Here is a 21,853-nt window from a genome sequence, read left to right on the forward strand (position 1 = left end):
ATATATATATATATATATATTCTGTACATTCATCATACATTTTATTTTGACAAAAACGAGTGAATAAATATAAAATGACTTCTCTCATGAGGAAGACGTTTGAACCAGTGCATAAAAAGAATTAAATAAATAAATGTACACAATATTTTTAATGTAGTCACGTGATGTTGCAGTAAAGTCCGTGTACGTTTCGTTCGTTTGTTTTTCCGTTCATTCGAGAATACGGAAATACGGCCATTACAGAAGACACAAAGACAACCAAAAGGTCACTTCAATAAAATAAATAAAATAGTTATGAAATGAATAATTGTAATTTCAGAAGTGACAAAAAGAAAAGTTAAAAAAACTTAAAGAGCAGAAGTAGTCCACTGAATGAACTTTATTGATCCGCTGCCGATCACGATGACACCACTTCCGGTGTGTGGGTCACTGTAAAACTAAATAAAAGCTTTTATTTTGAAATAACCACAGGAAGCGTAGCGAGCAAACGTTTGAATCTTTTGTCTTCCAGTTGTGAAGATGATTTAAATACTAAATTAAAGATTAATTAAATACTGCTGTAATGGTACAAGTACCATAACCCAGTACCGCCGAATGTACCGGACTTTTAGTAGTACTTTTAGCAGGATTCATGTATTTTGGTCAAGCTGATCTTTGTGAAATAAACGGTGACGTCAGCTCATTAAAACGGCCAATCACAGGAGAGGACTCTGGGGCTCCATGGCAACGGTGTTTGCGTCTCCAGCGGAAGAGAAAAACGTCAAAGAGTTGGTGAGTCGATGCGAAGAAGATAAATACACAATGAATACACATGAATACATTAAGTCACACATTCATTTTAATGTATTCATGTTCAGTGTTAAGTACATTGTTCATACATTAAGTAAATACTTCTGTGACGATAAATATCCTGTTAACGTTCCTCCTGCACGAGCGCGACACTTCCGGGTTCCACGAGCTTCTAAACACGACGTGGTACTGTGTTATAAGAAAGTACTGCAAAACCAAAGTATTGTACTGTGTTATAAGAAAGTACTGCAAAACCAAAGTACTGTACTGTGTTATAAGAAAGTACTGCAAAACCAAAGTACTGTACTGTGTTATAAGAAAGTACTGCAAAACCAAAGTATTGTACTGTGTTATAAGAAAGTACTGCAAAACCAAAGTACTGTACTGTGTTATAAGAAAGTACTGCAAAACCAAAGTATTGTACTGTGTTATAAGAAAGTACTGCAAAACCAAAGTACTGTACTGTGTTATAAGAAAGTACTGCAAAACCAAAGTACTGTACTGTGTTATAAGAAAGTACTGCAAAACCAAAGTACTGTACTGTGTTATAAGAAAGTACTGCAAAACCAAAGTACTGTACTGTGTTATAAGAAAGTACTGCAAAACCAAAGTACTGTACTGTGTTATAAGAAAGTACTGCAAAACCAAAGTACTGTACTGCGTTATAAGAAAGTACTGCAAAACCAAAGTACTGTACTGTGTTATAAGAAAGTACTGCAAAACCAAAGTACTGTACTGTGTTATAAGAAAGTACTGCAAAACCAAAGTACTGTACTGTGTTATAAGAAAGTACTGCAAAACCAAAGTACTGTACTGTGTTATAAGAAAGTACTGCAAAACCAAAGTACTGTACTGTGTTCTAAGAAAGTACTGCAAAACCAAAGTACTGTACTGTGTTTTAAGAAAGTACTGCAAAACCAAAGTACTGTACTGTGTTCTAAGAAAGTACTGCAAAAAAAATCTCCTTGGAGATTACTAAAGTACTTTTCCTTTCATTTCATTTCGTGTTCTAAGAAAGTACTGCAAAACCAAAGTACTGTGTTATAAGAAAGTACTGCTAATACAAGTACTCTGTTACAAGAAAGTACTGCAAAAATAAAAGTACTCTGTTATAATAAAGTACTACAAAATAAAAGTACTCTCTTATAAGTAACGCCTCTCGGCTCCGTGCGTGTCGGAAGTGACTGAAGTACGTACCCGGAAGTGACCTCAGAGCATTTCCGGCTCCTCTGTGTGAACTGCAGCAGCTGATGGCGGGCACGTGGAGACACGACCGGGAGATGGCGCTGCAGGCCCGCAGCCGGCTGGCACACAGCGCCGACCCGCTGGAGAGGCTGCGGCTGCTGTGTCTGTCCAGAGGCTCGTCCGGGATCAAAGGGCTGGGCAGGTACTATGAGTCCGAAGTACTACAGTACTGTGGTACTATGAGTCCAGAAGTACTACAGTACTGTGGTACTATGAGTCCGAAGTACTACAGTACTGTGGTACTATGAGTCCAGAAGTACTACAGTACTGTGGTACTATGAGTCCGAAGTACTACAGTACTGTGGTACTATGAGTCCGAAGTACTACAGTACTGTGGCACTATGAGTCCGAAGTACTACAGTACTGTGGTACTATGAGTCCGAAGTACTACAGTACTGTGGTACTATGAGTCCAGAAGTACTACAGTACTGTGGTACTATGAGTCCGAAGTACTACAGTACTGTGGTACTATGAGTCCGAAGTACTACAGTACTGTGGCACTATGAGTCCGAAGTACTACAGTACTGTGGCACTATGAGTCCGGAAGTACTACAGTACTGTGGCACTATGAGTCCGGAAGTACTACAGTACTGTGGTACTATGAGTCACAGAAGTACTACAATGTAGTATTATTATGAGTTAAATATATATTATATATATATATATATATATATATATACATACATACATACATACATATTATATGAAGTAATTATTTTCTATTTTCTGTGTCGTGGTATATTACTTAAGTAAAAGATCTGAATACTTCTTCTACCGACAAGTACTTCCACTTGAAGTACATTTCGCTAAATCTTGAGTACTTTAACTGATGAAAAGCTCTGATGACCTCACGCTGTTTGTCAGAACCTTCAAAATAATGGACGACAACAACAACCGCTCGCTGGACCTGAAGGAGTTCCTGAAGGGCCTGAACGACTACGGCATCCTGATGGAGAGGCAGGAAGCCACGGCGCTCTTTCAGCTCTTCGACCGCGACCGGAACGGCACCATCGACTTTGACGAGTTCCTCATCACTCTGAGGGTAAAATGCAACGAGGTCGCCGTGCAGCTGACCAGCGCCTCCTGCTTCTTCACTTCCTCGCTCTACTTTCTGCAGCCGCAGATGTCTAAAGCCAGGAAGGAGGTGATCATGGAGGCCTTTCGGAAGCTGGATAAGACGGCCGATGGGGTGATCACCATCGAAGACCTGCGCGGTGTCTACAACGCCAAGTACCACCCAAAGTACCGCAACGGGGAGTGGTCGGAGGACCAGGTCTTCAGGCTGTTCCTGGACAGCTTCGACTCCCCGTACGACAAAGATGGAAAGGTAACGTTGACCCGCTGGTCCAACAGGAGGTCGGTAAGAGAACATTTATACAGCCGGATGTTCTTCTTGCCCTGAAACAAGTGGTAATTATTGATATGAATGTATATTCATGCTGATGTTACTCTCTGAAGGTGACCCAGGAGGAGTTTATGAATTATTACGCTGGTGTGAGTGCGTCCATCGATACGGACGTCTACTTTATTGTGATGATGAAAAACGCCTGGAAACTGTGACTAGCATCCTTCTGGTAAAGCAGCTCCCCGTCCGGTAGTGGGAGGAGCTTCCATCTGTATGTTGTATGGTTGATTACAGAGAGACACACAGATACTCATTAAGCTGAAGGAACAATTGGACTCAAAGAACCACAAAAAACCACAAAGAACCACAAAGAACCACAAAGAACCACAAAGAACCATACAAGATACTCAGCTCAGTAGTTAGATGGTTTGCTGGCTGTTACTTATAATTTAGTTTCTCAGTCGTTCAATAAAACCAAATCATCCATCTCATCTGTTTCTGGACTCACTCCTCACTGTTTCCATTTAAATCTGAAGCCCTTTGGTCTCACCTTTATTTTTTAATACTATTCCCATTCGATGCATTCATGCTCATCTCTTTCCTAGTGTTTCTACAAGTTGAAGACGCTACGCCTTGCTTCCTGGTCATCACGAGGCCTCCAGGTCAAAGTCTCAGATGATGGAGTTTCCCTTTTGTGTTCCTTTGTCAGATTAATCATCTCAGAGATAAAATGAACATGTGGCTCATTTAGATGGAAAGCAGCTGCTGTCACAAACTGACCTCTCTTGATCTTTCACTTGGTGGCAAAGTCTTCATCATGTTGCTCCTCAACAGGAACTCTTCTTCTTCAACAGGAACTCTTCTTCTCCTCAACAGGAACTCTTCTTCTCCTCAACAGGAACTCTTCTTCTTCAACAGGAACTCTTCTTCTCCTCAACAGGAACTCTTCTTCTTCAACAGGAACTCTTCTTCTCCTCAACAGGAACTCTTCTTCTTCAACAGGAACTCTTCTTCTTCAACAGGAACTCTTCTTCTCCTCAACAGGTGACCAAAGAGGAGTTCATCAACTATTACTGTGGAGTCAGCGCCTCCATCGACAGCGACGTCTACTTCATTCTGATGATGAGGAACGCCTGGAAACTCTGAATCCATCCAAAGGACACAAACTCCCTTATTTATTATTGTAATTAATATTACTCATTATTGTGCATAGTTGATACGATCGAGCTGTTTTCTACCCGCTTTTATAAATGATGCGCTGTTGGAAGTTATACAATAATTTAGGAGTGTTTTGACTTTCATCATTTTGCATTCTGCAGTTTGTTTTTAATAAATGGAATATGATTGAAATACACACATTTAGAATAGAGAAACATGTTATTTTCTAGTGAAACAATAAGCGGTATGACTTCATAACCTACTTTATTGTACTTTGATATGCAGCACGGCTTTGTTTCAATAAAAGCATTGGTAGAACAATATGTCGTCCTTACAGTATGTAGAGCAACAGTCAGAGGGAAATATTACAGATTCAAGAGAAAATGAAGCGTACATTCTGTGTTCTCATCTCAGCCGTTTGACACATGAGGTGCAGGTTGTGTCTCGTACTTGAAGAGGCAGCGTTGTGTTTGTGGGGTCACATCCCCCTGAATGAGCGAGAAGAGCCTGTCGATGAACGACCACAGCGGTTTACATACGAGCAGCTTTCTTTCATTTCAGCACAGACCGATATTCAGACAGCGGACACATGAACAACTTCCATCTTTGACAACGAGCTCTGAAACGGTTCTGGAGGGTTGTGGAGGAACAGTACCCGACCCAAACTACATCAGGGTTTACTTTAACCTGGGGTTTAGGTTCAAGATTCTTCTAGTGGACATTTAGCAGGTTCTACTGGTCCTTCAGTTGGGTCTAGTGGACATTTAGCAGGTTCTACTGGTCCTTCAGTTGGGTCTAGTGGACATTTAGCAGGTTCTACTGGTCCTTCAGTTGGGTCTAGTGGACATTTAGCAGGTTCTACTGGTCCTTCAGTTGGGTCTAGTGGACATTTAGCAGGTTCTACTGGTCCTTCAGTTGGGTCTAGTGGACATTTAGCAGGTTCTACTGGTCCTTCAGTTGGGTCTAGTGGACATTTAGCAGGTTCTACTGGTCCTTCAGTTGGGTCTAGTGGACATTTAGCAGGTTCTACTGGTCCTTCAGTGGACGGGATCTTAAGTTCTGGAGATGTGTGGTGGAACAACACTTTACTAACATGTGTAGATGGACTTTAATTTCCAAAGCATCCTGTACTGACATTCCAGGCTGTCCGGGAGGTTGTTTTCTGTAATTTGTAGAATAAAATGCAAGAACACTGGTTTGGTCTCCAGAGTATGAGATATGATGTAATCATAGGTGATATATTCGTACGGCATTGAAAGCCACAACATATACAGCAAGCTACATTTCAAAACCCCTGGGTCATTACAGTTAGCAGTTAGCGAATGGCTACATGCTACACTCTGGTCTAAATGGTCCACTTTGACTCGCAGACATAATAATAAAAAGATATTTACCACATTTCTGCTGCACATATTTAAAAAAAGACTCTGTAAAAAGTCTCTTGACAATATGGAACGGAGTTCTACGTTAAAGATTCCAAATCCAAAATATTCTTGAGATATTTTTCTCAAAAGAAGTCAGACAGAAGAAATGTCATCAGGATTGAACCTCTGGACTCAGTGGACGTCTGTGAAAACCTTCAAGTCCATCCAGCAGCTGTTGAGATAGTTCTGGGTCAAAGTGGTGGACGGACGCGTCGTTGAAAACAAGCTTTGTCTTCTCACACATTTCATCGTGTAGTGGATCTGAGATGGACCTCTGGACTTCCTGTGAGGTCGCGACCTGCCTGTTGGATTCTGAAGGTACGTTTGATGGACACAATGAAAGTGTCCGTCCATCACTGGATCTGATAGAAGCTGGACATGGTGACGTAGGCCTCGGCCTCGTTTCCTCCACCGCTGCCTTCGGGCAGAGGCGAGTCAGCGCTCCCCCCGAGGCCGAGGGTCGGACCGGAGCTCTGGAGGCCGTCCTCTCCGTCGGACGAGCTCCTGCTCAACAGGGCGGAGATCTCCGTGCTGACGCTGGAGGAGCTCCCGGAGCCCTCGGAGCTGTGGGCGGAGCAGGAAGGAGTGGACTGGGCGGAGCAGGAAGGAGTGGACTGGGCGGAGCAGGAAGGAGTGGACTGGGCGGAGCAGGAAGGAGTGGACTGGGCGGAGCAGGAAGGAGTGGACTGGGCGGAGCCAGCAGCTTCAGCAGCGATCGGGGGCTCAGGTTTCTCCGTTTTCTCCACTTTGAGAGCGCTGAACTCCTCCGGCTTGAAGTTCAATAAGAGGCCCTGCAAACAAGATGACATTCATCGTGATGTGTAGAATATATAATCTAGATTAACTCCGTGCCCTCGGCACAGAGACGGGCTTCGTGACCAGCAGCGTCTGATCTGCAAGACAACACTCAGATCATCATCACTATCATCTACGTGAAGATCCAGAGGAGTAATGTCTCTCCAAACTGGCCTCCTGCTCAGTCACGCTGCCCTCATACGGCGTTTAACACAGCCGTATGAGGGCACCATAGCAACCGGCCTCCGATCCCCTCTCGGTGAACAGTTAGCTCTGCTAGCACAGTTAGCTCCGTTAGCACCGCTAGACGCTAGCTCGGTGCCACTTCCTCTGAAAGAAACGTTGCCAGTTGGTAGGAAACAAACTTGTTTTAAACTCTGAGGTTTTGGTGATTTGTGACGACCGACACACGTGATTCCTGATTCCTGCCACTAGAGGGCGACGTCACTTGACCGCTATCGACCGTTTGAAATAGTGTTGAAATAAAAGAACTCACTTTATTGATCTTGCAGATCTGCCCCAGTGTGTGTTTGGGGTGGGGGATGCTCGGCCACATGTACGTAAATATTCTGTGAAGGAAGCAAAGAAGTATAAATACGTGACGCGCGTCTTAAACAAAGAATCTCTGACGAGGAAGCCGAGACTTCGTACTTGTTTTTCCAGAAGAAAACGACACTTGAAGGCACCGCCAGCAAAATGAGGAGACACACAATGAGTTGGTTGGTCTCCCGTGTTTCATCCTTCTGTTTCTGGACGTCTGGAGAGAATAGATGAGAGGGCGGAGTTAAAAACAGGTCCACCTTCTCTTCGGAGTTTTAAAGGAGCAGTACGTGTTTCTTACCAGCCGGAGTGAAGAAAGTGAACATTTCGCTCCACTCGCTCCAGAAACCCTGCAGACCGTGTTCAGGGATCGCTCGCACCCTCACATGGTACTCTGCGGCCTGCAGGAGGCGCTCCATGCCGATCTCCAGAGAGGTGTCCGCCGACACGTTCTGAGTCTGAGTCCAACAGGAGACAAGTGAGTCTGAGTCCACCGGCACAACGGCAGCAGCAGAAAGAACAAGCGACAGAAAGGAAATTACTATCGCGCTGCCGGCGGTCCAGACGTGCAGCTGGAAGAGCTGGTTGTCGACTCTGATGTATTCGTTTGGGAGGTACGGAGTCTGAAACCGGACCACAGCCCGCTGAGCCTCCTGGTGGAAAGTCACGTTCTTCACCTCAGGACGTCTGGGCCGAACTGCAGAGACACAACAACGATGTCATCAATGATGTCATCACTTCACAAAGTTCAAGAGCATATCTGAAATCCAAATCTGAAAAAAGGCCTCATAGACTTCTATACAACCAGAGGAGTCGCCCCCTGGTGGTCAGAAGAGAGAATGCAGCTTTAACACATGAAGCATAGACTTCTATACAACCAGAGGAGTCGCCCCCTGAAGGCCTATTTCTATATATAGTTCTTATCGTTTGGTCGGATTCTGGTGGAACCAGACGACATCATGCAGGTTCACCAGGAGCGCCTGACTGCTGGACCCGCTGGAGGGAAGAACCAGGACCAAGAGGGACAGACTGTCAGAGGCACTACCACTCGAGTCCACAGGGGGTGCCAGAATCACCAGCAAAAAATAGTTCCTTGTAGGAGCTTTAGGTGAATAAACACTGTTGTGTGTGATTGTGTGTTCATATTCATCTCCGAGTGAACACATTTACCTATTTTCTTCAGGTCGACTGTGGTGGTAATGCGGCCTCCGGCCTGCAGGTGCGCGGTCACGGTGAAGTTGAACACAGGGTTCAGGTGGGTGACGGTGTCTCCGGCCGCCTGCACACACACGTCCTGATTCACACTGTAGTCTCTGAAGCTGAGGGCAGAAGGGCAGAGCCGTGAGCCGTGAGCCGGGGCCGGGAGCCGGGGCCGGGAGCCGGGAGCCGGGGCCGGGAGCCGGAGCCGGGCGCGCAGCGAGCCTTTTGAACGGGTCCTTACCACACCGTCATGTTCCTCACGCCGTCGCCCTCGTCGTCCTCGTCGTCGCTGCGGCCTCCCAGCAGCTCGCAGCTCAGGCTGCTTCCGGCTGTGAGGAGCTGCGAGCGGCAGCGCAGCGCGGGAACTGAGAGGAAACGCTGCTTTACCGCCAGAGACTCCACCGGAAGTCACACAGGAAATAATACACGAAGAACGTTTCCTACCAGACCTTAAGCTCGTGTTTAAATACATTTTATATTTTAATATAAAATATTGATATAAATAGGAATAAAGATTGATCTAAATATAAATATATTTATATATTTGTACTTATATATAAGTAAAAATATTTGAAAATATATACAAAAAATATAAATATATTTAAGAAAATATATATAAATATGTTTTTTTAATATAATACATAATATATATATATTAAATATATATATATAAATATGAATAAATTTATATAAATTATACATACAAATATGTATTTGCTTAACCCTAACCCTATGTATATGTATATATATATATAAATATATATATATGTATAAAAAATATAGATAGTTGTGACACTGTAAAAACATGTAAAGACGTCTATATATGTATATATATATATATACATATATATAAATGTATGTATATATATATATACATATATTTATATATACATATATATATATATATATATATGTATACAAAATATAGATGTGACACTGTAAAAACATGTAAAGATGTCTATATATGTATATATATACATATATATAAATATGTATATATATACATATATTTATATATATATATATATATATATGTATACAAAATATAGATAGTTGTGACACTGTAAAAACATGTAAAGACGTCTATATATATATATATATATATATATATATATATATATATATATATATATATATATATATATATATACATATATATAAATATATATATATATATATATACAAAATATAGATAGTTGTGACACTGTAAAAACATGTGAAGACGTCTCACCCTCGTCCTCGTCGCCGCTCTGAGGTCGAGTCCCAGCCGGCAGCAGCAGCAGCAGCAGCAGAGCAGCGACCCAGAAGCTCAGCAGCATTTCAACGGCTCACAGCTTCTAGTGGAGAGGAAGAGGTGGAGGAGGAGGTAGAAGAGGTGGAGGTAGAGGAGGAGGAGAAAGAGGAGGAGGAGGAGGAGGAGGAGGAGGGTTCTCACAGGATGTAAAGCAGTAAACATCTCTGTTCAGCAAACAGAAGAAGAGTTAACACCTTCAGACCTGAACAGAGAAACACTTCAGTCAAACTGTTTGTTGTTGTTGTTGTTGTGGTTGACAAACAACCACAACAACAACACATTTCAGGATGACTCTGAACCCAAAAAGATCAGTTTCACACATTTACTTTATCAAAACATGAACTCTTTTTTCTACCTGTTCAGATTCACTACTTTGTATTTGCATTTTGTACTTGCATGTGTACTTGTACTTGCATGTGTACTTGTATTTGCATGTGTACTTGTATTTGCATGTGTACTTGTATTTGCATGTGTACTTGTACTTGCATGTGTACTTGTACTTGCATGTGTACTTGTATTTGCATGTGTACTTGTACTCTTGCATGTGTACTTGTACTTGCATGTGTACTTGTACTTGCATGTGTACTTGTACTTGCAGGAGAGGTTGGAGGCTCCGCCTTCGACAAACCGCACCTCGTATCTGAACATCTGAAAACTTTCCAGCTGGTTCGGGCCGTTTGGTCTGAGGAGCGCAGCTGGTTCTGGATCCTGCTGGTTCTGGATCCTGCTGGTTCTGGATCCTGCTGGTTCTGGATCCTGCTGGTTTTAGATCCTGCTGGTTTTAGATCCATGTGGTTCTAGTCTAGATCCTGGTGAGTTTAGCTGGCAGTAGAAGTACACACAATGTACATGTACACAATACTTGTACTTGTAGAGGGGGCTGCTTTACATCCTGACATTATATATATATATATATATATATATATATATATATATATATATATATATATGAACAAACTCCACTTCCTGTTCCTCCACCGGCTGTCTGTTAGTAGGACAGACAGACAGACAGACAGACAGAGAGAGAGACAGACAGACAGACAGAGAGAGAGAGACAGGCAGACAGGCAGACAGAGAGAGACAGGCAGGCAGACAGGCAGACAGACAGACAGACAGAGAGAGACAGACAGAGAGACAGGCAGGCAGACAGACAGGCAGACAGACAGACAGACAGAGAGACAGGCAGAGAGACAGGCAGACAGAGAGAGACAGACAGACAGACAGACAGAGAGAGAGACAGACAGACAGGCAGACAGAGAGAGACAGGCAGGCAGACAAGCAGACAGACAGACAGACAGAGAGAGACAGACAGAGAGACAGGCAGGCAGACAGACAGGCAGACAGACAGACAGACAGAGAGACAGGCAGAGAGACAGGCAGACAGAGATAGACAGGCAGACAGACAGACAGACAGAGAGACAGGCAGACAGACAGGCAGACAGACAGAGAGACAGGCAGACAGACAGGCAGACAGACAGAGAGACAGGCAGACAGACAGGCAGACAGAGAGAGACAGACAGAGAGACAGGCAGACAGACAGACAGACAGACAGACAGGCAGACAGACAGACAGAGAGAGACAGGCAGGCAGACAGGCAGACAGACAGGCAGCAGCCCACAGAGCTGTGGGAAGCGTCTCCCTCTCGGTTCCCACAGCTCTGCAACGGAAGCGGAGCTGCAGGTGATGAAAGTACAACGAGTACAATACTTGAGTACACAGCTGCAGTACTTTTCAAAACAACGTCACATGAGTTGACCTGTGTCTTCTGTGGGTGAAATATGAGTTGACTCCTCCCATTCGCCATGTTCCAACTTAAAGTAATGAGCCGCCTGCTGCTGGTGCATTCTGGGATTTGCAGTTTTTTGAGCCGATCTGAGGAACTAAAATAAACTTGACAAAAATGGAGTTCCATCGTTTTGTCTTAACATTATTGTTGTTATTAATTATTGTGAAAGGCTTTTTCTTGTCTATGATATTTGATTATTAGCATTCATGGTTCAGCTGATTTCAACTATGGATTTTTGGGGGAATTTGTTCTTTTTTTTTCCCTTTTCAGCATGTTGCTGTTGTATTTTCTTGTTTTATGGACTTTCATAACGTAGCATGGTTGTATGTAAGTCTGTTGTTTGTAGATGTATGAATGTGTGTATATAGTAATACATATATTAATATAACTGCTGACTCAGCGTTCTGATCAATATTCTCATGATTAATGCGTCGTCATTGTTTCTTTATTTTATGGTGCTTCAGAGAAATAAGAGCAATGAACACGACAATACTGGAAGAAAATCATGTTTTGTTTCATGAAACATATTTTAAAAGGAAACAAACTCTTATTTATTAATCATGTGACGACCGAGAGGAGCTGCGACGAGCATCAACCCATGACGCAGCGAAGAAAACCGCTACGCTGACTTTCAGACACAGGAAGTGACTTTCAGACACAGGAAGTGACTTTCAGACACAGGAAGTGACTGAGCTTCATTCAGGGAAAGAAAACATTGACAAAGTCTCAAACTGAAGGACGAGACGAGTGGAGATAAAGTGACTTATGAAAATATAAATTATTGAACGTCTTCAACGCTCCACATTGTTCACAAGGAAGATAAAAACAGTTTGCAGTTAAGTTCTTCATTCAGTTTCTACTCTAAAGATAGTATTAATAATTAGTGTGTTAATAATTAGTGTTTAGACTTGATAATTCCATAATATGATTTCACACAGAAATATAAAAAGAGAATAATAATCAAACTGAAAACAAAAAACATTGATTTCTTCTGATGGATTAAAAGAGTGACCTTTAACTACTTTTATAATCCGACTGATGATGTCATCGTTTTTCCACTGAAACATGGAGAGAAATGATTTTCCAGGGTCAACGAGTTCATCGATGTTTCATATCCAGAAGAGCCGGATCAATGTATGATATATTATATTACATAATGCATTACTACTTTGCAGTCCGAGCACACAAGGATTCCTGAGTTTCACATCGACGCCTGAACGCAACACGCATTTGTGAACTTACAAATATGAATGATGTTCTGAACAATATGCGATTGATAAACAATCTTTATATAGAATGTTGTTTTTTGGAGTGTAAACACAGATCCTCATGTCTCGTCAGACCCTTTTCTCTCCGTCCTCCCTGAGCTTTCCTGAACCACCTCCTCGGCCTTCTTTGTCCTGCGGGACACTTCCTGTTCCATCACTTCCTGTCTGTTCCATCACTTCCTGTCTGTTCCATCACTTCCTGTCTGTTCCATCACTTCCTGTCTCTTCCATCACTTCCTGTCTCTTCCATCACTTCCTGTCGTGTCTCACTTCCTGTCGGAGGATGCGATCCCGTCTGCTGGTCTCAGATCTTGAGGCGCGTGAAGCTGAATGAGTCGCTGGTAGAAAAGCGTCCGTCTGCTGTTTTAAAGCTGACGTCAGGTCAGTTTACTGGAAGCGGTCGGTTCCGGATTAAAAGCGGCTCCTTCAGACCCTGACGAGGAAGTCGAGGCCGAGGGAGGCGGGGATGTGCATGTTCTCCAAGCTGAGGGCCGACGGCGTGTACGGGAAGAGGACCGGGAACATGTGCTTGGTGTCCAGCAGCAGCTGAGGAGGGTCACTGCTCTGAGGAGGACGGTTCTGGACACACAGGGAGACACCGGGTTAGACAGGCGGAGCTAAAGGCCCGTTCAGACAAACAACAGAACCTAAACCAGAACCAAAACACACAACACAAAACGAGCAGACCGGATGGTTAACTACGACTTCAGAACGCGCTTGAATCTTCTTCTGAGAGGACGAGAGAGTCTGTCTACAAGTGTCAAGGTCAAGCATTAGGAGACGACAACAGGGCGTAGGGAACAGGACCTAGGCGGCCTAGGAGCTAGACGACAGGACATAGGTGACTTAGGAACGAGGAGATGGTAACAGGACCTAGACTCCCTGAGACTTAGGCGATCTAGGACCAGCGGCGGCTTTGCGCATGCGTGATTAGTGTTCAGTCCAGGGACGCTGAGCTTGCAGCGCGTCTTCCGGTGAGGCTACGGACGCGTGCGCCAAGATTAATCGCCTTCAAAGTAAAAGCCCCCCCGCCCCGAAATAAATAATTGCAGTTAGCATGATCAAATAATTAACGCCGCTAATCGATTGAAAAGTTAACGCGATATTAACGCATTAACTTGCCAGCCCTACTTTTTATGTGTAATAAAGACGTTAAATGCTGTCCACCTGAACCGTGACCTGTGAGTCTCACCTGGATGCTCCTGATGAAGGACACCGATACTCTCTCTTCAAACTCGTTCAGCGGCGTGTAGAGGTTCAGGATCTTTACGATCTGCAACACACAGGACAGCGATCAATACCGTCCGGTGCTTCTAAACAGCCGGTGTGTCCTCGGGAGTCAGCTGACCTGCTGCGTGCTGAGGGCGGTGCAGAGCGAGCAGATCGCCTCGGCGTCCTGAGTCGTCTTCTTCTTGACCTGCAGCAGCTGAGCGGCCTGGATGACGGGCTCCAGGGCGGCCGCTGCTTTACTCTGGAACAGGTTGTTGGCCCTCAGCCACTCCTCCATCTGGCTGGTGTTGTATCTGCACACACACACACACACACACACACACACACACACAGGAATAATACATGCTAAGACCACAGGAAGTCAGGTGTACCTGAGCTGCATGCTAAAACGACAGGAAGTCAGGTGTACCTGAGTTGCATGCCGGTGCTCCAGGAGCACACGTCTTTCCGCAGCAGCAGGTTGTTGAGGGTGACGGCGTTGATGCAGTGGAAGAGCTGTCGGGCCACCTGACCCGCGATCTCGGGGTCCAGCCCGTGGTCCTGCATGGTGCTGTGGAACTGCCCCAGCTGCCGGATCAGGGCCTGCAGGGTGTAGCCGCCGGGGCCGTCGGTGTCCATGCTGGACGAGCGATTCCTGTAGCCCATCGGTTTGACTCCCGCCAGGCTGGGGATGCTCTCACTTTCCAACATGGCCGACACTGAACGCAGCAAGCAGAGAGGTCAGTGTTGCTGCCAGTGATCTGAGAGCGTCAGTTATAGTTCAGCTGTGAAGTGCATCTGCTCTGGATTTACTACATACACCCCTATACTACAGAGCACGACACTACATACACCCCTATACTACAGAGCACGACACTACATACACCCCTATACTACAGAGCACGACACTACGTACACCCCTATACTACAGAGCACTACACTACGTACACCCCTATACTACAGAGCACTACACTACATACACCCCTATACTACAGAGCACTACACTACGTACACCCCTATACTACAGAGCACTACACTACGTACACCCCTATACTACAGAGCACGACACTACGTACACCCCTATACTACAGAGCACTACACTACGTACACCCCTATACTACAGAGCACGACACTACGTACACCCCTATACTACAGAGCACGACACTACGTACACCCCTATACTACAGAGCACGACACTACGTACACCCCTATACTACAGAGCACGACACTACGTACACCCCTATACTACAGAGCACGACACTACGTACACCCCTATACTACAGAGCACGACACTACGTACACCCCTATACTACAGAGCACGACACTACGTACACCCCTATACTACAGAGCACGACACTACGTACACCCCTATACTACAGAGCACGACACTACATACACCCCTATACTACAGAGCACGACACTACGTACACCCCTATACTACAGAGCACGACACTACATACACCCCTATACTACAGAGCACGACACTACGTACACCCCTATACTACAGAGCACGACACTACGTACACCCCTATACTACAGAGCACTACACTACGTACACCCCTATACTACAGAGCACTACATACACTCCTACACTACAGAGCACTACATACACTCCTATACTACAGAGCACTACATACACCCCTATACTATATAACACTACATACACTCCTATACTACAGAGCACTACATACACTCCTATACTACAGAGCACAGAAGCTGGCGCCGTGTCCAGGAGGAACTCACCGATCATGGGCTGGATGATGCCCTCGGCCACCTTGATGAGCTGCTGGTAGATCTGGATGGAGAGGTCGCTCAGCACCTGCCGGTACTCGGCCAGGTCGAAGTTCTTCAGGCAGTGTTCGTTCTGTTTGCTCGTGTTCTGGGTCATGAACACCTAAACAACAACAACAACAACAACAACAACAACAACACGTCTTACACTGCTGACATCAACAGGAGAGCATTGTGGTCCGTGTGGCGTGCGTCACCTCGTCTCCGCTGTACTGCTTCAGGCAGTGCAGCAGCCGGCTGGTGTTGGCCAGCCAGAAGCACGTCATCTCAAAGTCCTCGTTGTTTTTCTGCACAAGGAAATGAATTATAAGTATTTATCATTTCAGTGAAGGAATATACCTTGAATCAGACGGTGGGAGAGTGGAGGACGCTCACCTTGAGGACCTTCTTGATGGAGTTGATGGTGGAGGTGAGCAGAGACTCCACCTTCTGGTCGTCGTTGACGTAGTCGGCGTGGCGGATGCACATGAACAGGATGTAAGCCGGCAGACAGGGAACCGTAGCCGACACCGTGTTGGGCCTGATGTCTGCAACACAAGACCTAGGATCAGTTCTGACTGAAGACACCGACCTGAGACCAGTGTGTGTGCTGAAGACACTGACCTGAGACCAGTGTGTGTGCTGAAGACACTGACCTGAGACCAGTGTGTGTGCTGAAGACACTGACCTGAGACCAGTGTGTGTGCTGAAGACACTGACCTGAGACCAGTGTGTGTGCTGAAGACACTGACCTGAGACCAGTGTGTGTGCTGAAGACACTGACCTGAGACCAGTGTGTGTGCTGAAGACACTGACCTGTAATCAGGGTTTTGAACAGCAGGGCCTCGTCCTCCTTGTAGTACTCCAGCATCCCCTCAAAGTCCTTCTCTTTCCTCTGGACCGTGATCTGCCGACTCAGTTCAGGTCTGGACCTGCTGGTCTGAGCAGCAGCCTGAGCCACTATGGAGACAGACAGAGACAGTTAGAGACAGACAGAGACAGACAGAGACAGTTAGAGACAGACAGAGACAGTTAGAGACAGACAGAGACAGACAGAGACAGTTAGAGACAGACAGAGACAGACACAGACAGACAGAGACAGTTAGAGACAGACAGAGACAGTTAGAGACAGACAGAGACAGACACAGACAGACAGAGACAGTTAGAGACAGACAGACACAGACACAGACAGACAGAGACAGTTAGACACAGACAGAGACAGTTAGAGACAGACAGAGACAGACACAGACAGACAGAGACAGTTAGAGACAGACAGAGACAGACACAGACAGACACAGACAGTTAGAGACAGACAGAGACAGACACAGACAGACAGAGACAGTTAGAGACAGACAGAGACAGTTAGAGACAGACAGAGACAGACACAGACAGACAGAGACAGTTAGAGACAGACAGAGACAGACACAGACAGACACAGACAGTTAGAGACAGACAGACACAGACACAGACAGACAGAGACAGTTAGAGACAGACAGAGACAGTTAGAGACAGACAGAGACAGACACAGACAGACAGAGACAGTTAGAGACAGACATCAGCTGTGTTACCTTCCAGCTCCTGGACTTTCTTCATGTAGATCCTGAGCTGCTTCTTCAGTTTCCGCTCGTTCTTCTCCAGCTTCTCCACCAGCTCCTTGAGGTCCTGAAGACCAAGACAACACAGCATGACGAGTCTGGATCGGTTCTGTGTCTGTATAGCCTGACCCCTGACTCCTGACCTCACCAGGTTGTCGTTGGTGAGCCGCGTGATCTCCTGCTGGACGCTGTACTCCACGCGAGCCTCGGGAGACAGCGCCGCCGTGTAGTTCAGGAGCTCCTGCTTCTTCTCGATGTCGTCTCGCAGCAACTCGATCTGAGTGTGAAGAGCCTCCAGCTCGTCTTTGTGCTGCCGGGACTGAGTCTGCAGCTGAGCCTCCAGCAGCCTGAGGAGGGTCATCATGTCATCACGTCATCACGTCATCACGTCATCACGTCATCATGTCATCACGTCATCACGTCATCATGTCATCACGTCAACACGTCATCACATCTCGTCATCACGTCATCATGTCATCACGTCATGTCATCACGTCATCACGTCATCACGTCATCATGTCATCATGTCATCATGTCAACATGTCATCACGTCATCACATCTCGTCATCACGTCATCATGTCATCACGTCATCACGTCATCATGTCATCACGTCATCATGTCATCACGTCAACATGTCATCACATCATCACGTCATCACGTCATCACGTCATGTCATCACGTCATCACGTCATCATGTCATCATGTCATCACGTCATCACGTCATCATGTCATCATGTCATCATGTCATCACGTCAACATGTCATCACGTCATCACGTCATCACATCATGTCATCACATCATGTCATCATGTCATCATGTCATCACGTCATCACGTCATCATGTCATCACATCATGTCATCATGTCATCACGTCATCACGTCATCACATCATGTCATCATGTCATCACGTCATCATGTCATCACATCATCACATCATCACATCATGTCATCATGTCATCACGTCATCATGTCAACATGTCATCACGTCATCACGTCATCACATCATGTCATCACGTCATCACGTCATCACATCATCACATCATGTCATCATGTCATCACGTCATCACGTCATCATGTCATCACATCATGTCATCATGTCATCACGTCATCACGTCATCACATCATGTCATCATGTCATCACGTCATCATGTCATCACATCATCACATCATCACATCATGTCATCATGTCATCACGTCATCATGTCATCACATCATGTCATCATGTCATCACGTCATCACGTCATCACGTCATCACATCATGTCATCATGTCATCACGTCATCACGTCATCACATCATGTCATCATGTCAACATGTCATCATGTCATTACATCATCATGTCATTACGTCATCATGTCATCATGTCATGTCATCATGTCATCACATCATCATGTCATCATGTCATTACATCATCATGTCATCATGTCATTACATCATCATGTCATCATGTCATTACCTCTGTCTCTGCATCATGTCATCACGTCATCATGTCATTACGTCATCATGTCATTACATCATCATGTCATCATGTCATGTCATCATGTCATGTCATCATGTCATTACATCATCATGTCATCATGTCATGTCATCATGTCATTACATCATCATGTCATCATGTCATGTCATCATGTCATGTCATCATGTCATGTCATCATGTCATGTCATGTCATGTCATCATGTCATTACATCATCATGTCATCATGTCATGTCATCATGTCATGTCATCATGTCATCATGTCATGTCATCATGTCATCATGTCATGTCATGTCATCACATCATCATGTCATCATGTCATGTCATCATGTCATCATGTCATGTCATGTCATTACATCATCATGTCATCACGTCAACATGTCATCACGTCATCACATCATCATGTCATCATGTCATCACATCATCATGTCATCATGTCATGTCATCATGTCATTACGTCATGTCATCATGTCATCATGTCATTACCTCTGTCTCTGCATCATGTCATCACGTCATCATGTCATTACGTCATCATGTCATTACATCATCATGTCATCATGTCATTACGTCATCATGTCATCATGTCATTACGTCATCATGTCATCATGTCATGTCATCATGTCATCACCTCTGTCTCTGCATCATGTCATCACAACACTTTATTGATATTCTGTCGTGTGTTTGAGTTACACGCAGCAGCATTTAATTTGTGCAGTAATTTTGATTAAAGTTTCGTAAAGAGTGAAGCTGTCTTTGTCTTCATGTCATAAATATACTAATAACAGCTGGAGGAGAAAGTAAAGAAAATAATATCTAATATTGATCCACTTGTTTCGTGTCCTGGACAGACTCCATCAGCATGGACATGTACTGCTCTTCATCTCACAACACAAATAAAGAAAAGAGACTGATGAGAAACTGAAAGTGGAGTCGGACCACAAAGAAGTGTGTCACCACACAAAGCACAGAGGAAGAGGAGGAAGAGCAAGAAGAAGACCTGGCCACTTGTTTGAGGCCCTGGTAAGCCAGACCCAGCTCTCCATCTTCATTCAGAGAACACCAGTCCTGCCGACAGCTGCAGTCCAGCAGGACACACAGAGGAAGAGGAGGAGGAGGAGGAAGAGGAAACAAAGCAGATTGTGAGGAGAGCTACACAGAGCAGACTCTCAGGACGTTCCACACAAACTATGAGCTGCCCTTTAAAGTTCATATTGGATCAAAGTTGTTTGTGCAAGAGAATATAATCTAAGTTTAGAGTAAAAGACAAACAGATGTTTAACGAAAATAAAAGTCTCTACACTGCCACCTAGTGGACCGGGTCTCTGCAGGCTCAGGACTCTCTTCCTGGTTTAGTCGAGCGAGAATCCCGGTGGTCAAATTAAATATACCGGTTTGGTGTTTGTCTTCATATCAAACATTTGAACGTCGTCAGCTGAATATGCGTACCGTCTCTTTAAATGTCGTTTCCAGGAGGAAATGACGTCACTTACTTTTTGGACTCACACAGTCCGTGATACGCTTTGGCAGCCTCCTCTTTGTCCACCGGCTCGCTGCTGTTGTTCACTTCAGGAACTTTACTGCTTTCCTGATGAACCAGAGGAAACAATGACCGACGATTTAACCTCAACACGAAGAGAAAAGCAGCTTCACGAAGCCGCTGCTGCTTGCAGACGATCTTCAGCAAACAACACAATGACTTCCACCTGTAGCATGAAACAAGGAGAGAAAGTTTAACTCACGATGAGGTCGTTCTCTCGCTGCTGGGCGGCGCTGACGATCTGCGTCCTCAGAATAAGGACCTCCTCCTTGCGAGCGTCCAGCTCCTCATTGGCCGATTTGAGCTGACTGAGCAGCAGCTTGTAGCCGTCCTGCAGCTCGCTGGAGGAATCGCTCTGAGACGCACGCTCGGCGACGGACTTCCTCACCTCGTTCAGGTCGCTCTTCAGCTTCTTGTTCTCCGACTCCAGCTCCTGTCTCTGCAGGGACACAAGAGATGTTCAGAGGAACCATGAACACATCTTAGTGCTGCTTTAAAACTACGAGGAGAGGAAAGGAGGGAGAGAGGAGAGGAGAGGAGGAGATGAAGAGAGGAGAAAGGATATGATCAGTACCTTGAGGTTGTTGTAGGCCTGATCAGCAATCTCCTGCTCTGAGGGGGAACTTCTGGACTCGGAACCCTTTATGAAGAACATACACTCCTTTATGAAGAACATACACTCCTTTATGAAGAACATACACTCCTTTATGAAGAACATACACTCCTTTATGAAGAACATACACTCCTTTATGAAGAACATACACTCCTTTATGAAGAACACACACTCCTTCATGAAGAACACACAGTCCTTCATGAAGAACACACAGTCCTTCATGAAGAACACACAGTCCTTCATGAAGAACACACACTCCTCTCAGTATGAATATGAAAACAGACCCTGCGCTTGGCGAGCTCCTCCATCTTGTCCAGGTTGACCTGCAGCCTCTTCCTCTCCTGCTCCAGCTCTCTGACTCTCTTCTGCAGCTTCATGAACAACCCGATGTCCATCGCAGCCTTCTCCACGCCCGCCTCCTGCCCAGGTGAGACACAGGTAGACATGAGGCCCCGCCTTCTGCTCAGGTGACACACAGGTAGACATGAGGCTCCGCCCCTCAGAGACTCACGTCCACCAGCTGGATGGAGTCCTCGGTGTCTCCGACCTCCGAGGTGGAGATGGACGGGAAGTTGGAGTCCGACTCCAGGCTGCTCTGATTGGACGGGTTCCTCCGGTGGCCGGGCTGGAACTGCAGGACAGGTACAGGTGCAGTCAGGGTCTCTGACGGTTACGCGGCGTGTGATCAGCTGCTCAGGTGGGAGGCCCAGCTGCTCACCTGGCTGATTGACAGCTCCTCCTTCAGGTTGTCGTATCTCTGCTCCAGTCGGGTGAACTCCTTCAGGTGGTTCTGGTACCGGAGCCGCTCCTCAT

At 45.4% G+C, this 21,853-nt stretch overlaps 3 protein-coding genes across 3 annotated transcripts in view; 1 reads left to right on the forward strand and 2 right to left on the reverse strand.

The window, feature by feature from the left end:
- The first annotated feature begins 678 nt into the window (after positions 1 to 678).
- On the forward strand, positions 679 to 4,858 carry capslb (calcyphosine-like b). Its single transcript, XM_068566988.1, has 5 exons — positions 679 to 771; positions 2,034 to 2,176; positions 2,899 to 3,076; positions 3,152 to 3,361; positions 4,424 to 4,858. The coding sequence occupies exons 1-5, from the start codon at positions 721 to 723 to the stop codon at positions 4,523 to 4,525; spliced, it is 684 nt and encodes a 227-aa protein (XP_068423089.1). The 5' UTR covers positions 679 to 720; the 3' UTR covers positions 4,526 to 4,858.
- On the reverse strand, positions 4,756 to 9,815 carry il7r (interleukin 7 receptor). Its single transcript, XM_068566953.1, has 8 exons — positions 9,728 to 9,815; positions 8,738 to 8,861; positions 8,467 to 8,615; positions 7,839 to 7,993; positions 7,598 to 7,754; positions 7,408 to 7,513; positions 7,253 to 7,325; positions 4,756 to 6,752 (listed from the first exon to the last, which is right to left on the reverse strand). The coding sequence occupies exons 1-8, from the start codon at positions 9,813 to 9,815 to the stop codon at positions 6,315 to 6,317; spliced, it is 1,290 nt and encodes a 429-aa protein (XP_068423054.1). The 3' UTR covers positions 4,756 to 6,314.
- A 2,262-nt stretch (positions 9,816 to 12,077) lies between these two features.
- Positions 12,078 to 21,853, reverse strand: part of myo5b (myosin VB) — a 20,962-nt gene continuing 11,186 nt past the window's right edge. The window contains exons 24-40 of the mRNA XM_068566957.1: positions 21,759 to 21,853; positions 21,552 to 21,671; positions 21,325 to 21,459; positions 21,002 to 21,067; positions 20,630 to 20,866; positions 20,381 to 20,475; positions 19,888 to 19,965; positions 17,567 to 17,765; positions 17,392 to 17,485; positions 16,640 to 16,783; positions 16,220 to 16,371; positions 16,042 to 16,131; positions 15,797 to 15,947; positions 14,484 to 14,772; positions 14,193 to 14,367; positions 14,037 to 14,117; positions 12,078 to 13,423 (exon numbers count right to left, since the gene is read on the reverse strand). The exon at positions 21,759 to 21,853 is cut by the window's right edge and continues 42 nt beyond it. Of these exons, the coding sequence (XP_068423058.1) occupies positions 13,271 to 13,423; positions 14,037 to 14,117; positions 14,193 to 14,367; positions 14,484 to 14,772; positions 15,797 to 15,947; positions 16,042 to 16,131; positions 16,220 to 16,371; positions 16,640 to 16,783; positions 17,392 to 17,485; positions 17,567 to 17,765; positions 19,888 to 19,965; positions 20,381 to 20,475; positions 20,630 to 20,866; positions 21,002 to 21,067; positions 21,325 to 21,459; positions 21,552 to 21,671; positions 21,759 to 21,853 (2,354 nt within the window). The 3' untranslated portion in view covers positions 12,078 to 13,270. The remainder of the gene's footprint in view (positions 13,424 to 14,036; positions 14,118 to 14,192; positions 14,368 to 14,483; positions 14,773 to 15,796; positions 15,948 to 16,041; positions 16,132 to 16,219; positions 16,372 to 16,639; positions 16,784 to 17,391; positions 17,486 to 17,566; positions 17,766 to 19,887; positions 19,966 to 20,380; positions 20,476 to 20,629; positions 20,867 to 21,001; positions 21,068 to 21,324; positions 21,460 to 21,551; positions 21,672 to 21,758) is intronic.

The sequence above is a fragment of the Clinocottus analis genome, unplaced genomic scaffold (genome assembly GCF_023055335.1).
Source record: "Clinocottus analis isolate CAN_PGR_092001 unplaced genomic scaffold, fCliAna1.0.p SCAF_72, whole genome shotgun sequence".
In the NCBI taxonomy this organism is placed as follows: Eukaryota; Metazoa; Chordata; class Actinopteri; order Perciformes; family Cottidae; genus Clinocottus; species Clinocottus analis.

What these genes read in the sequence shown, in the direction of transcription:
- capslb (XM_068566988.1), top strand. Translation starts at nt 721, where the DNA reads ATGGCAACGGTGTTTGCGTCTCCAGCGGAAGAGAAAAACGTCAAAGAG. An exon ending in GGGATCAAAGGGCTGGGCAG is followed by an intron (nt 2,177 to 2,898) that starts GTACTATGAGTC and finishes GCTGTTTGTCAG; the next exon opens with AACCTTCAAAATAATGGACG. An exon ending in CGTACGACAAAGATGGAAAG is followed by an intron (nt 3,362 to 4,423) that starts GTAACGTTGACC and finishes TCTCCTCAACAG; the next exon opens with GTGACCAAAGAGGAGTTCAT.
- il7r (XM_068566953.1), bottom strand. Translation starts at nt 9,815, where the DNA reads ATGCTGCTGAGCTTCTGGGTCGCTGCTCTGCTGCTGCTGCTGCTGCTG. An exon ending in GTGAGGAACATGACGGTGTG is followed by an intron (nt 8,616 to 8,737) that starts GTAAGGACCCGT and finishes TTCTGCCCTCAG; the next exon opens with CTTCAGAGACTACAGTGTGA. An exon ending in GTTTTCTTCTGGAAAAACAA is followed by an intron (nt 7,326 to 7,407) that starts GTACGAAGTCTC and finishes CTTCCTTCACAG; the next exon opens with AATATTTACGTACATGTGGC.